This window comes from Hipposideros armiger, unplaced genomic scaffold (genome assembly GCF_001890085.2).
Source record: "Hipposideros armiger isolate ML-2016 unplaced genomic scaffold, ASM189008v1 scaffold_281, whole genome shotgun sequence".
Classification (NCBI taxonomy): domain Eukaryota; kingdom Metazoa; phylum Chordata; class Mammalia; order Chiroptera; family Hipposideridae; genus Hipposideros; species Hipposideros armiger.
This window is the reverse complement of record NW_017731631.1, coordinates 670,507-685,710: the sequence shown is the minus strand read 5'-3', so window position 1 is coordinate 685,710 and position 15,204 is coordinate 670,507. Positions and strand designations below refer to the sequence as shown.

Here is a 15,204-nt window from a genome sequence, read left to right as displayed (position 1 = left end):
TTTTAGTTGTTATGAAGGTGTTTGAAGTAGATGTTAAGAGTTGGGTGGTTTTGGACTTTTGCAGGAAGAGGAAGGACCCTTTATGGAACAAAGTATAGAAACATACAGGCTGTCAGTAGAATTAAATTTGTAGACCTGGTTATAGATCAGGGGTCTGCAAACTATGACCTATTTTTCTATTGTGTTATTGCATTTTTGAGCTAAGAATCGTTTTTACATTTTTTTATTTAATTGGGGAATTGGGGGAGGGGAACAGTGTTGGAAAATTGGGGAGGAGGACCAGACAAGTTGTTGTTCTTCAATCTTAGTTGTGGAGGGCGCCAGTCGCCATCTGGCTGCCTGTTGGCAGCTCGTGGCCTCTAAGCTCAAGGTGCTGTGTTACAATCTTAGTTGCAGATGAGCGTAGCCACCATCCCGTGTGGGAGTTGAACCAGCAGCCTTGTTTGTTAAGAGTGCATGCTCTATCCACTGAACCATCCAGATGGCAGCTCAGTTCAAGGTGCTGAGTTCAGTCTTGGTTACCGGTGAACATAGTCCACCATCAAGCAGCCAATCTTGTTAGGAGCATGTGCTCTCACCAGCTGAGCCATCCTGCCACCTGCTGGCAGCTCAGCTCAGGTGCAGCATCACTGGCCCATGTGGGAATTGAACCGGCGACCCTGTTGCTCAGAGCTCACGCTCTTAAGCTAACTCTTAACCAACTGAGCCTCTTGGCCGACCCCGTTTTTACATATTTAAAGGTTGTAGAAATAAAGAATATGTGACAGACCAGTTATATGGCCCACAAAGCCTAGAATATTTATTATACTGTCTGGTAATTTACAGAAAGTTCGCCAACCCTTGCTCTTGATCATAGAAATGTATAAGTCTAAAAGACCTTAGAAACCATCTAGTACAATTCTGGCATTTTATAAATGAGGACTCCGAGTTAGGGAATGACTTGTATTTCTGTAACAAGGTATAAAAGCTGTGAGGTATTTTATAACTCAGGCATGTAGGCAAACTTTTCACTTATTTGTAAAGCCCCCACCCCCAATATTGGAAACTTGCTTATAAAGGGGCTTCATTTCCATAGTGTTAATAACATTAATTGAATTTTCATGATAAATAAGTGTTGGAGGGAAGACTCAGAACAAGAATGAGGTTGATACACCTACTCAGGCTGTTTAGAATTCCTTTGTCAGTGCACTGCAATGATTTATGAGGACTAACAATATGCATCAAATTAAAATGTTTACCTAGGTATGATTTACTTACTTGATAAGGAGTTTTGTTATTCTTGCTGCCTGCTCCAGTCTGCACCCTAAAGCAGGAACCCTATGAAGTAGGCACGGTTTTATTATTACTTTACAAATCAGAACTCTCTGGAGCATGGTGTGGTTAATTTAAGTAACTTGCTTAAGATCATCATTCAGCTAATAAGAGTAGAAGTTTGGCCTCATGCAGTCTGTCAGTCTGCTGAGGCTCTGCTCCTAACGACAATGTCGTGTGAGGTGGTGCCTGGTAGTATAAATGAAAAGATTGATACCACAAAGAGGCTGTCACAATCATATCATTTTATATGACGTGTATGGCACTCCCCTTTAGGTTTAAGCACAATTATGCACCCTATCAACTGCTTCTGTAAGTTTTATTTTGAACTCTCAATGATAATGATATAACTTAACCAACTTGTATTTTTATGCAGACTTGTAAAAAAGGCAAAAAGGGCCCAGGAGAAAAGGGCAAAGGTGGAAATGGAGGAGGAAAACCTCCTTCTGGTCCAAACCGAATGAATGGGCATCACCAACAGAATGGAGTGGAAAACATGATGTTGTTTGAAGTTGTGAAAATGGGCAAGAGTGCTATGCAGGTAATGTTTATCGTGTTCTTCCCACTTTATTTGTACATTTTAAACTTTAGTGAGTTATGTAAATATATCCCTGATTTTCTAATTGTGTTTAAAATTTTTCTAACACTGCTTATTAGAAAAAAAGCAATAAACTAGTCATAAAACTAAGGATGTGTCTATTCAGACATAAGACCTTTAATCTGTGTCTTGAGTCATTTTCTGCTCCATTATTTCCTTTTAATGGCATACAATAGATTATTTGGTAAAAAATATGCTGATGTAGTTGATGTAGAGGCCTGATCACCGCATTGTATTTCTGAAACTGATGTTGAATAATATTGTATGTCAACTATAATTATATATACATATAACCTAGGGACATGGAGTAGAGTGCGGGAATGGATTCAATGGAATTGTAATAGATAAGCATGATATGGGGGGTGAGAGGGCAAAAGATGGGGGGAGGGGGGTTGTTACTTTGTGAGGGTGAAAAGGGTAACTATTGCATTGTTCTGTACACCTGAAACTAACAATAAAAAAAAATAAATTAAAAAAAAATAATTTACTCTCTAAGCTTTCAAAAAAAAATGCTGATGTAGGGCCAGCCAAATGGCTCAGTTGGTTAAGAGCTCGCTCAAAAGTGCAAGCTCTGAGCAACAGGGTCGCCGGTTCAATTCCAGGCCCGAGCTGAGCTGCCAACAGGTGGCAGGATGGCTCAGCCAAAAAAAAAATGGTGATGTAAACCCTGACTATGAAGTTTTAATTTCCCCAGAATTTATATAGCTATCATTAAAATATGAAGTCATTTGCCCAATAGAATTCTTGGTTGAGTGACCTAATATAATCACTATCTACTTTAGTGAATTGAATTATTTTGATCACTGTTGTTTATTACAAATTTTACTACTTGTGCTGTTTTTTAGCAAAAGAGTAAAACAAAGTTAGAGTTATATCCATGTCAGATCATCCTAATTTTGTTTCTTTTGCATAATTTTATGATGAAAGCATTTAGCTTCATGATGGAAGTTAGAACCATGGTTTTTAAATACTGAATAAGCACAATACTCAGAATATACATGCTTAGTAAAGTTATTATATAATTTATAAAAGCTATATGGAATAGTTTTTTCCTTAATAGAATTAACTTTAATCAACAAAAGTTACACATGGATGCTTTAGGGAGAACTAGCCATTTAAGCTTTTTGTTAATGAATAACTGAAATGGCAAATCTTATTTATAAATATGGACTTATCTAAATATGTGTGGTTTTGTAAAATTGTTCCTGTTATTTATTGCTGCATAATTAACCACCCCAAACTTAGTGATATAAAAGAACAACCTCACCATTTTACTATGCTTAATGAGTCTATGGCCTAAAATACAGACAGAACATTGGGTTGTCGGAAAAGTGATGACGTATTTTTTCTATGTTATTCGTTGTAAAATTGCTTCATGACTTTTCCGACAACCCAGTAAATAGGGATGGCTCATCTATGCTCCCATTCCATGATGGCTGGGGCCTTAGCTGAGACTGCCTGGAGGTGACATAAACAGTTAGGGACTAGAATCATCTGGAGGCTTCCTTGCTCATGTTTGGCGCCTAATCTGGAATGGCTTGAAGACTGGGGTCAGCTGGAACTGTTAACTGGAAGACCTACAAATGGTCCTTCCATGTGCTTCTTACAGTATAGCTTCTGGGTTTGGAGAAAGTATCCTGAGCAGGAGTGTCTAGTTAGTTCTCGTGCTCCAAGAACCCAGTGCAGAATTTGAAATACCTTGTGTGACCCAATCTTGGAATCATCGTTTCTACTGAACTCTGTTCTGGAAAAGGAGACATAGACCCCCCCCCTTCTTTATTGAGGAACAATGTTAAACAAATTGGGGCTGTGTTTCAAAACTTTCATAGTTGCATAATGCATTTTATTTCCTGTATCATATTTAGGAATCTTAAACACGTTTCTTTCATAAATTGAGTTGGTTAACATATACAAACTTGTAAAATACAGAAAAGGACTGAAATCTAGAAATTGAGTCAAGTTTTAGAATATCTGTAGTCATTCTCTCTGAGACAGGTAATTCTTAGATAATATTTCCTTTTTCTTTATCATATTATTTGTTTATATTATTATCATATATTATTTGTATAATCATTGTTTTTGTATGTCAAATTGTATATATTTTGTTCATTTAGTTTGCACCTAGTTTTCATATTTGTTGGTATATAACTTAAAACTTTATTCCCTCCTGATTTTTCATTCTTTATATTAGCTGTTACTTATCATCCTAGTTATTAAAATTTCGTTCATTAAAAATTTTTGTATCTGTTTCATGGTTTCCTTTTCTGTCCTCAAAGGAAGAAAGTACCGTTTTTATTTTTTAGTTACGTTTTTAAAAAATTACTTTATTGAGATGTATGTCACATACCATAAAATTCATCCTTAGAGTGTAAATTTAGTGTTTTTTAGTATATTTAGAGTAGTTCTGTTATCATGACTATGTAATTTTAGAATATTTTTCAATACCCCACAAAGAAACCTCTGGCCCATTAGCCGTCACTTTCTCCTCACCTGCCCCAGGTCTAGGCAATCACTAATCTACTTTCTATAAATTTTCCTATTCTGGACAGTTCATATAAATGGGATCATACAATATGTGGTCCTTTTTGAGTGGTTTCTTTGACTTAGCATAATGTTTTCAAGGTTCATTCATGTTGTGGCATGTATTATAACTATTTTTTATTGCCAAATAATATTCCATTGTGTGGATATATTATATTTTGTTTATCCATATATCCCTTGATGCATGCATGTTTGGTTTGTTTCTATACTTTTTGGCTATTAAGAATGAATAATGCTGTTAAGAGCATTCTTGTGCAAGTTATTTTTTGGATGACGTATGTTTTTATTTCCCTTGGAAAATATATACAGTACCTAGGATTTGAGTTATAGGGTCAATATGTTAACTCTATTTAATTTTTTGAGGTGCTGCCAAACTGTTTTCCCAAAGTGGCAGCAGCAGTTTAAATTCTCACCAGCCATGTTTTAGCATTCCATTTCTCCACATCCTTGCCAACATTTGTTGTCGTTCTGTTTTGTTGTAGCCATAATAGTGGATGTCAAGTAGTATCTTATTGTGGTTTTATTGCTGTTTTTCTTGATGGCCAGATACATTGAGCACTTTTTCATGTGCTAATAGCCATTTGAATACCTTGTACGTAGAACTGTCTATTTACATCCCTTGCCTATATTTTTAATTGAGTTGTTTACCTTTTTAAAATGATTGAATTGTAAAGAGTTGTTTATATATTTTGGACACAAATCCCTTATCAGATATATGATTTGCAAATTACTTTCTCCCATTCTGTGGGTTGTCTTTTCACTTCCTTGATGGAACCCTTTGAAGCACAAAAATTTTTAATTATGAGTAAGTCAAATTTATTTATTTTTTTGTCTCTTGTGCTTTTGGTCTAATATCCAAGACGGTTTTGCCTAATGCACTGTTAAGAAGATTTGCCTCTGTGTTTTAGAGTTTTAACTCTTACATTTAGATCTTTGATCCATTTTGAGTTAAGTGTTGTATATGCTGTGCAGTAGGGTCCAACTTCATTCTTTTGCACACAGATAGCCAGTTGTCCCAGCACTACTGTTGAAAAGACTAGTCTTTCTCTATCAATTTGTGTTGGCATCTTTGTCAAAAATCAAATGACCATCAATGTAAGGATTTATTTCTGGACTCTCAAATTTTATTCCACTAAATTTACATGTCTGTCCTTAAGTTACATTCTTGATTATTGTAGTAAGTTTTGAAATCATAAAGTGTGGGACCTCCAACTTCTTTCTTTTTCAAGGTTGTTTTAATTATTCTGGATACCTTGCATCACCATAAGCATTTCATAATCAACTTTCCATTTTCTACTAAGAAGCCAACTGATGAGGATTGCATTGAGTCTGTACATCAATTTGGAGAGTATTCTCATCAACATATTTAGTCTCCATATCTCTAAACTCTCTGTCCTTTGTTTTGATGTTTATTTTGCCTTCAATTACCCTTTCTTATTAATACAAGTTATGCTCACTGTTGAAAAAAAATGTTATTTTGTTCTACATTTCCTCATTGACCTAGGCATTCCCTTTTTTTTTACAATATATCTTTTAATCACTGTTGGCATTCACTTTTTAAAAAGAAATTCATTCATTACAATGTTAACGTTTATTATTTTGTACAATATTTTAGTTAAAAAGAAATATGGGTGTGTCTTAATATTTTCTGGGATATCTTTTTTTTTTTAAGATTTTATTGGGGGAATTGGGGGAGGGGAACAGTGTTGGGGAATTGCCGAAGGAGACCAGCTAAGTTGTTCTTCAATCTTAGTTGTGGGAGGGCGTAGCCACCATCCCATGCGGGAGTCAAACCAGCAGCCTTGAGCTCATGCTCCTAAGCCAACTCTTCACCAACTGAGCCACTCGGCCAGCCCTAGGATATCTTTAATATCACGAAGAAATAGAAAGTAGTTGTGCTTTATCAGGTGATAATTTTACTGAATTCAATTCTACTGTTAAAATTTAACTTTAATTTTAGTATACAAGTATGTATATATTAATTTGATATAATGTAACACCACTTAATGTTGAATTTTAATGACTTTAATCAAACTTAGTTCTTAGAACATTAGACAAAGCTAATGGTTTTTCCCCCCCCTCTACTGTAGTCGGTGGTAGATGATTGGATAGAGTCATACAAGCATGACCGAGACATAGCACTTCTTGACCTCATCAACTTTTTTATTCAGTGTTCAGGCTGTAAAGGTAAGATATATTTATTTTGGAAGCAGAATGTTCTCAAATGGTCTCTTCTTTTTTTTGTTGCTCCTAAAGATGTATTAGCACTTTGTATGGAAAATAATGACAAGATATTGAACTGTTTGCATTATAAGTATACAAGATATATAAGGAAAAATGAGTAAAGAACAAAGTGAGAGAGAAACTTTTGAGACAGTTGTATTCATATGTGAAGTTAACTAAAGACTTGGCAATTTATAATTGTTGTATTACTTTTATTAGATGTATTTCCCACTTTCAGCATCTGGTATTAGGAGCAAAGAACTGGATTAAGAAGGGAGGAGGAAGATAATGAAGAGATACAGGTTCAAATGGCAGGGAATTTTAAAGTGTAGGGAATTTAAAAGTGCCATGAATAACAGTAAATAAGTAGGTAAGTAAGTAAGTTAAATACGGTATTGGTGAAATTTCAAGTTTTTTTCCCCACAAAGGTAGAGAAGCTGGATTGGGGTGGGGTATTATTTAAAATGTTTTTACCTTATTTAAAAATATTTTGAAGTAGGAGTGGGAAAAATGTAAAATATAGAAATATCTCTCCTGAGACAAAAATATTTAGTGCAGACATTTGTCCAGGGGACAAAAATATGTAAGTTGAGGAGTCAACATCCTGATCTGGATCAGTAAATGAGTCATCGAGATCATGGGCAGGTTCTGATAATCCCAGTCTCTAATGCTTGGTCCATCCTTGAAATTCTAGAAAATGTCTAAGCCAAGTAAATGTTACAAAGTTTCCCAAAGGGATTACTTTTTTTTTTAAATGAAAATGGCACCAAAAACATGGGCATTAGAAGTCAGGAGGAGGGAAAGTTGCTTAAAAATAGATCTAAAAATTTAAGATGCTATAGAATGACTCACTTAAACAAATCTGAAGAAAGAATCCTAGGAAAAAATTTACTTAGGTCTACTCCTTTAATTTTATAATACTCCTTTGAAAATACTGTTATTGGAATTGGAAAACAAATAACATTATAAGAACTATTGCATTTTATTTGAGGTTGACTACAACATTCAGCACAGCATGCATATTAAATGTTATGTATATGAGGCCTGAGAAATACATTAACTTCTCAAGTTAGTGGTCTTCATAATGCCATTACTGTGGTCAGTTTTGAGAATTTTTTTTAAATTGTCTTAATTTTAGAGTACAAAGAGTTTCCTACTTTATTTGACTTCTTAGCTAATGGTAGCTGCAAATCAATATTAGAAAATTTTGACTGCTCCGAGGAAGTGTTGTAATGACAATATGATGAAGCAGATTATTTTTTTAAATGACATAATATTAATATTATTTTTGTTCTGTCTGTATCCAAGTCCATCTTTCTGCAGTAGACGGGTACAGGTAACTGTTTGTTGTGTTATGTAATCAAGGGCCATGTCCTTTCACTTTATATTCTTTGAAAATAGAGGGTTGATGGCAAAACAACTGAACAGGGGCCACAAATAATTTGATAAGTTGAAATTCAAATTTTTATCTTCCATCTTTCCCGTAATACTGTCGGTTGATCAGTTTTAGATTCCTCATTAGGCTTCTGAATTGTAGTTTTAAAACAAGGCCATAGTCAGAGCATTTTCCCTTTATCAGATTCATTCTTTCCCTGTCTTCAGTGTGTCTATAAATCAGGAGCTGCCCAATTCCATTTGGATATATCTTGTTACAAACCAGGTTGTCAAAAAAATTTTAAATTGAAAGTGTTAAAAACTTAAATTATCAGGTAGATTTGAAATACTGCCATAATATATATGTTTTTAGACTCAAGAAAGCTCCATAAAGGGAATTTATGATATAATCAAGGTTAAGGTCATTAAATACTTTTAAAACATTCAAAATTATTTGAAACAATTCTATTATAAATGAGTTAGAAAATCCTTAAGTATGTACAGTGTACTTTAACTTTTTCCTGTGGACTCAGGATTGTCATTATGAGCATCGGTTATTTTACTTTAGTTATGCCCTCTGCAGCTATTGAGGTGTGGAGGGAATTTGGCCCCACACTGAATGGCTCTAGACCGCTCTGTGGTTATGGATTCTGTGGTCAGTGTTGTTTTTTCTTCCTTCATGGTCAGCTGTCATATTTCAGTTCGCCAGTTTTTAGCAAGCAGTCTTTCTTCATGAAAGACTTTTCAGGCAGTGGGCTCTGGCCTGAGGTCCTAATGCCTTCACACCTGCCTCAGGAGTTACCATATTTTGCTGTGTATAATGCACACCCACATTTTTGGCCCAAACTTTCAAAGGAAAAGGATCTTTTTTTAAATCTTTTTTTTTTTAAGATTTTTATTGGGGAATTGGGGGGATGGAAACAGTGCTGAGGAATTGGGGGAAAGGGAACAGACAAGTTGCTGTCATTTTGTTCTTCAGTCTAGTGGTGGAGGACGTTGTTTCACTGGCCCATGTTGGTATTATCATTGCGCTCTTCTCGGGTGAGGGGGATCGGTTGCCGGCCTCTGGACGGCTGCTCACGGTGGCTCTTGGCAGCTCACACCACTGCCAGCTGCTCATTCTGGCTGCTGGCCACACATGGTAGCTTATGGCAGCCCACCGCTGCAGGGGCTGCAGCCTACGCCATCATCTCACGGCAGCCCAGCTCCAAGTCGAGCTGTTGTTCACCATCTTAGCTGTAGAGGGCAGTGTCACTGGCCCCATGTAGGATCCGAACCGGGGCCTGCTGCTCAGAGCTGGCATCCCAAGCCAGCTCTTAACCAATGTGCCACTCGGCTAGCCCTTTTTAAAAATTTTTTTAATTCAAATTTTTATTTGTTTATATTTAGGTACTTGTTTTTTGTATTACAAAGGAATTTTAGCATTTATTTTTTAACATATTATGGTACAATAAATTTTATGTAACAAATAATTACAAAACAAGAACAGGTTCAAGGTACAAGAAATTGTATGTACTGGTAACAAATTTACAATATTTATACATCATAGAAGGCCAAGAACTGTTCATCGTTGCAAGTTCGTCACAAAACTGATTATCATATTCCCGGGTATTATGTTGCATATGGGTATTGTCATTGATTTCTAGAGTTAAAGAATTAAAAAAAACATTTATATAGATAAATAATTAGTACTACCCATGTATAATGCACACCCTTATTTTTCCGTCACACATTTGGGCAAAAAAGTACACATTATACACAGCAAAATATGGTACATGCACGGAGTTTGTGACAACTACTTTCCTGCTTATTTTGGGGGTTTTGGCAATTGTATGGTCTATGAGATGAGAGGAAGAGCTTTTCAGAAGTGGGACATTTGTCAAAATGTATTCAGTATATTTGCTTTGAGATTTATTTATATATAAATGTTTATTTCATAGAAATTGTTTCAGGTTTTGAGTTACTTGTCTGTTTCTAGTACTGCCAAGTTGCAGCATCTGGGTATATAATAATAAAGCAAGGGAAGGTTCTGAAGATATATCCATGAGTCTAGATTAAAGTAAAAAACTCTTCAAAAGGTTGTTGAGAATGCACTTCTTTAGCCAAGGGAGTGGTGGTTTCTAACAAATTTTTTAATATTTTAAAGCAGTCATTTGGTTCTTTAAAGCTGTGTTAAGTTTTTAAGGGCCCTTTCACAGCACCACTAGAAGTTGATTTCACCTGGGGGGTTGTAAGCATGCTAGAGATGAATCATGTCAGACAAACTATTTAACTTATTTTTTGCCATAGCCTTAGTTTCCTCATCCATAAAGCCAGGATTACATAGTTACCTGCCTCATAGACTTGTTACCAGGGCTAAATGTATGTGAAGTGGCTGGCACATAGGAGGCTCAGTGCATGTTACATTAGTTCCTGGGCTACCACTGCTGGTTTTGTTTTATGCTACTGGAAAGTCTTCAATTGCATGCCCATAGAGAACGTGCTCAAGTACTAATTCTTCTTTTCAGGTTTGGGGTTGGAAAGAACATGATGTTTTATTGTTGTTTTCAAATGTATACACACAAACACAAGTACATGCATATACAAAATATAGCTTGGCCAATTGAAATAAATGTATTAATTATATCTAATTTTTATAATAAATCCCATCTTCCTGTGTAAAGACATTCTTTTTTTAGATGTTACTATATTTATGGTATTCCTAGTGATAAGACTGGCAAGGAATAAATAATCCAGCAATAGAAATATGGTTTTGATAATCCAGGGTTTACATTTGTTCTTCCTTTTTTAAATCTGACACCCTCAAGTGGGAGTTCATGTACATCTTCTCACATTGTCTCCTTAAAACTTTTCCCTAGAAATCCCTTTCTGATATGTCATCTCTACTTGGCTAACTTTTACTCCTTATTTTAATATGCCTTTTTCCTCTGTGCTCCCATCCTCCTTTAAAATTTTAAATGTTCTTACCAGATTCCTTCTCTCTGAAATACCTGACTTATGCTAAATGTTTTTGGGTTTTTTTGGGGGGAGGGGCGGGTCTGAGCCTTTCTTGGCATTGCCACTCATTAGGGCATTTATTACATCCTTTAATATTTTATTTTCTCCTTCCTTCTTTGAGTTATTCTTTATTTAAACTTCTAGGTAGATTACAGGCTTCTGGGTGAGAGGGGACTACAACTAATGAGGTGTGATCAAACAATATGGTGAATGTTTAAATAAAAATAATTATAGTAAAAGACACATTGCCATTAATCCCCTTCAAAATACTACCCTTTGCTTCGAGCACACATCCCCCACTTCTTGCCACTTTCTGGAGCAGTTCTGGAAGTCCTCTTTCATGAATGTCTTTAGTTGTGCTGTCATGACTGCCTCGATGTCCTGAATCATTTTGACTTTGGGGAAGAGCCAGAAGTCGCACAGTGTCAGATCCTGTGAATAAGGTGGAGGAGGACACATCATAGTGTTTTTATTTGACAGAAATTGCCGTATACCAGAAGCGATGTGTGACATGGAGCATTGTCGTGATGGAGGAGGATTTATGGCACACTTCAAAACACACTTCTCTCAACCATAGCTCACACCCAACTGATTGCACTGGACAAGTTGAAACTTGTCAAACACATTACTAAGGTTTGACATGCCTCTTCCCAAATTGAAGATCCCTGCCTTTCCTTTGGATGGCATTGGGCAGCAGCATTCACCGCATTTCTTGATCACAACGAACAGGCTCCGTGTTACACATCGCTTCTGGTATGGCAATTTCTGTCAAAAACTTTACTGTGTGTCCTCATCCCCTGGATGTGGCACCCTGAGACTTCTGGCTCTTCCTCAAAGTCAAAAGGATTCAAGACATGGAGGCAGCCACAACAGTGCAACTAAAGACACTCATGAAAAAGGACTTCCAGAACTGCTTCAGAAAGTGGCAAGAACAGTGGGATAAATGTGTTCGAAGCAAGGGGGAGTATTTTCAGGGGCATTAATGGGAATGTGTCTTTTACTGTAATAATTTTTTTTTTTAATTTAAACATTCACCATATGGTTTGATCACACCTTGTATTTCGCTTTTTCGTCACACTTTCTATTCAAACTAATACTTGCTTTGAACACAGAAAGAAGGCAATAGTGGCCTAAGAAATACAGATGCCAAGAGACCCTATTCTTTCTGGCTCGTGTTACTTCATCTAGGAGCCAACGATTTGCACTGAAAACTATGACATGGAAAGAAAGAAAAATAAGGCAGCTCATAGTTTTATTTCCTTTCTGCCCTTCTTTACTCAATACCCAGCAGGAAGAGTGTGCTGGTAGGATGTGCACATATCTAGAAATGAAATTAAAAGTTGGTTTATTTTATGCAGTATTTCTACTGTTCTGATAATAAATATATATATGTATATGTACAAACTATGAAATAATAATTAGACAATTTTAGTGATTCTTTTGCAAATCAAATGCTCTTATACTTGTATTTAAGACTGACGTATGATATAATGATAAATGTTACAACTCATGGAAATAATTTAAAATTTTTCCTTTCTTTACTGATAATGACATTAAATAGCAAATGAAAAACACCATGGCAAATTGGAGAAGGAACATACAAGAAGAGAAAAGGATATATAGTTTTGAACTGCTAACAGCACATTTCTAGCTTTGTGAACAGGGGCTCCACATTTTCATTTAGCAATGGCCCCACAAATTATATACTGACACTATTAAACAGCTATTCAAAAACTTAAAACAAAAACAAAACAAGAAAAAAACTAATGGATTCCCAAAAAATGGTCATTGTTCACTTTCTTATATATATCCTCTTGCGATTGGTTTCTTACACGTGTAAGTTTCTCTTCTCTGAGTTCTATTTCTCACCTTCCTTTTTCTTTTAATGGAATTATAGATTACAAAAATATTATTGTCTCCTCTTTGAGAGTTCTCCAGATATCTGAATGGTTCACTCCCCTACTTCTTCCTGGTATTCATTCAAATACCACTGTCAGAAAAGCCTTGCTTGACTACCCTATTTCACTAGCTGCTTGCCACTGCCAATAGCCAAGACATTTATTCACCCTTAATAAACATCTGACATAATACTTAAGTTTAAGTTTGCGTAACTATTAGTTTATTGTTTGTTATCCTGTCTTAGTGCGTTCAGGCTGCTATACTAGAATACCATAGACTAGGTAGCTATAAGCAGAAATTGATTTCTCACAGACTGGAGGCTGGGAAGTGCAAGATCAAGGAGCTCACAAATTAGGTGTCTGGTGAAAAACAGCTTCCTGGTTTCCAGATGTCTGTCCTTTAGTGTGTTCATTGGTGGAAACGCCACACCTTGTATGTTTATTTGAAGATCTTTTAGAGGATGATGGATGTCATTGCCTTACATATAGTAGTGCTTAATAAAGAAACCTGACTCAAGTAAACTCTACCTGTTACTCTTTCCCTTTTTACCTTTAGGTTTATCCTTAAGGCTTTAAATGTTGCCCTGGAGGCTACCTCATTCTTGATGATATATGTTTTATATTAAAGAGACTAAGCCAGTATACGTATTATAGGCATAAGTAAAGTAAGTCAGGTAGAAGTGGCCAAGGCTGTTTGTTCTAGGAAGAAGGTTATCTGTCAGAAGTGTGGGGCTGTTTTCTTACGTACATTGAGAATGGGATTTGTGCTTTATAGGGTTGAGGATCACAGTAAAGATCACGTGATGAAGTACACCTTATTGTTTGACTTTAGACATTTAAGTATTAGAGACTGACTTAGAAGTTCTCTCTTTTTTTATCATTTTACCATATATTAACTTGTTACACTTATTGTAAATTTCAGGAGTTGTCACAGCAGAAATGTTTAGACATATGCAGAACTCTGAAATAATTCGAAAAATGACTGAAGAGTTTGATGAGGTAACATTACCCTAAATATTTTGATAATTTTATGCATGTTGCTCTTGATTTACTCTTGAAAGTATTCTTAAATTCTGAGTATTAGTGTTGTGGGTAAAAGCTTTGGCATCAAATTCAATCAGCTGATGGCTGTATGACCCTGGGCAAGTTGTTGGCTTAGCATCAATTTCATCATCTGTAAAATGGGGCTAATAATACTTATCTCATAATGCTATTATAAAGATTGAATTCAGTAATGTTTGAAAAATTCCTTAGCATTTTATAATGCCTGGCACATAGTAAGAACTTAATAGATTGTAGCTATTTTTATTGTCAAAAATTAAAATTTCAAGGAAGAATAAAGGTTAGAGGCTAAGAAGATATCTTGGAATATTGTAAAAAGAAGATTTGGTCAGTGTTTGGGGAACAAGGTAGCTTAGGTAAAGGAATACACATACGTGCACTCACATATGCACACACATATAAATAATTTTGTTGTTTAAAATCTCCTTGATGTTTCAGAATGTAGTAATAACAATACAAATAAAAATAGTAGCTTAGACTTGTTGATCCTTTATCAAAGTGATACCTTTGAAGTATTGTTAACAATAAAGACATATTTAGACTTACTATAATGTAAGCTACCTCAGGGCAGGATTTTTTTGTTTTGTTCACTGCTATACATTCCAACACTAGGAGTTTTACTCTGCAAAACTTTTCACAATGAATTTTCAAGTGAAAAGCCTTGACTCATTTGAGTTTTACCTGATCATTTTTTCCCCCGCTTACTCTGATGAGAAGGGGCTTTCAACTATCATTCTAAAAGATAGACAACAGTTGTTAAAATGGCTTTGATGGGCCAGCTTAGTGGCTCAGGTGGTTAAGAGCTCGCTCAAGAGTGCAAGCTCTGAGCAACAGCGGTTTGATTCCCAGCCCAAGCTGAGCAGCTGCTGAGCTGCATGGCTCAGCTAAAAAAAGGGGGGGGCTTTGATGATCACTAAGTACTATTAATCCGTCTCCAAGTAGTTAAGAGGTAATTATGAGTAATAGTATTATTTTAACCTTCTAATGCTAAATGTTTTAGTGAGAACCTTCTTACTAAAAGGAAACAGCTATTCAAGATAAGAATCCTGAAATATGATAGGAAAATAATCAGCAAATCAAGTTGTTAAAAACAATTAAGATGATACATTTTAATATAGTCACTAAATATGAGCCAATCAGAAAATAAGGAAGAAAACATTTTTTTTGTGGAGTATTGGGACCTTATTCTCAGATGAGAAA

The 15,204-nt window shown here is 35.6% G+C and overlaps 1 protein-coding gene across 10 annotated transcripts in view; it reads left to right on the top strand.

The window, feature by feature from the left end:
- STAG2 (STAG2 cohesin complex component) overlaps window positions 1–15,204 on the top strand; it is a 141,169-nt gene that overhangs the window by 68,400 nt on the left and 57,565 nt on the right. For 8 of the 10 annotated variants that reach the window (XM_019657915.1, XM_019657916.1, XM_019657910.1 and 5 more), the window contains exons 4-6: window positions 1,688–1,852; window positions 6,541–6,637; window positions 13,865–13,941. In XM_019657915.1, coding sequence (XP_019513460.1) covers window positions 1,688–1,852; window positions 6,541–6,637; window positions 13,865–13,941 — 339 coding nt within the window. Of the gene's footprint in view, window positions 1–1,687; window positions 1,853–6,540; window positions 6,638–13,864; window positions 13,942–15,204 lie in introns of those variants that run through there. The other 2 variants (XM_019657918.1, XM_019657919.1) reach the window with 2 other exon arrangements.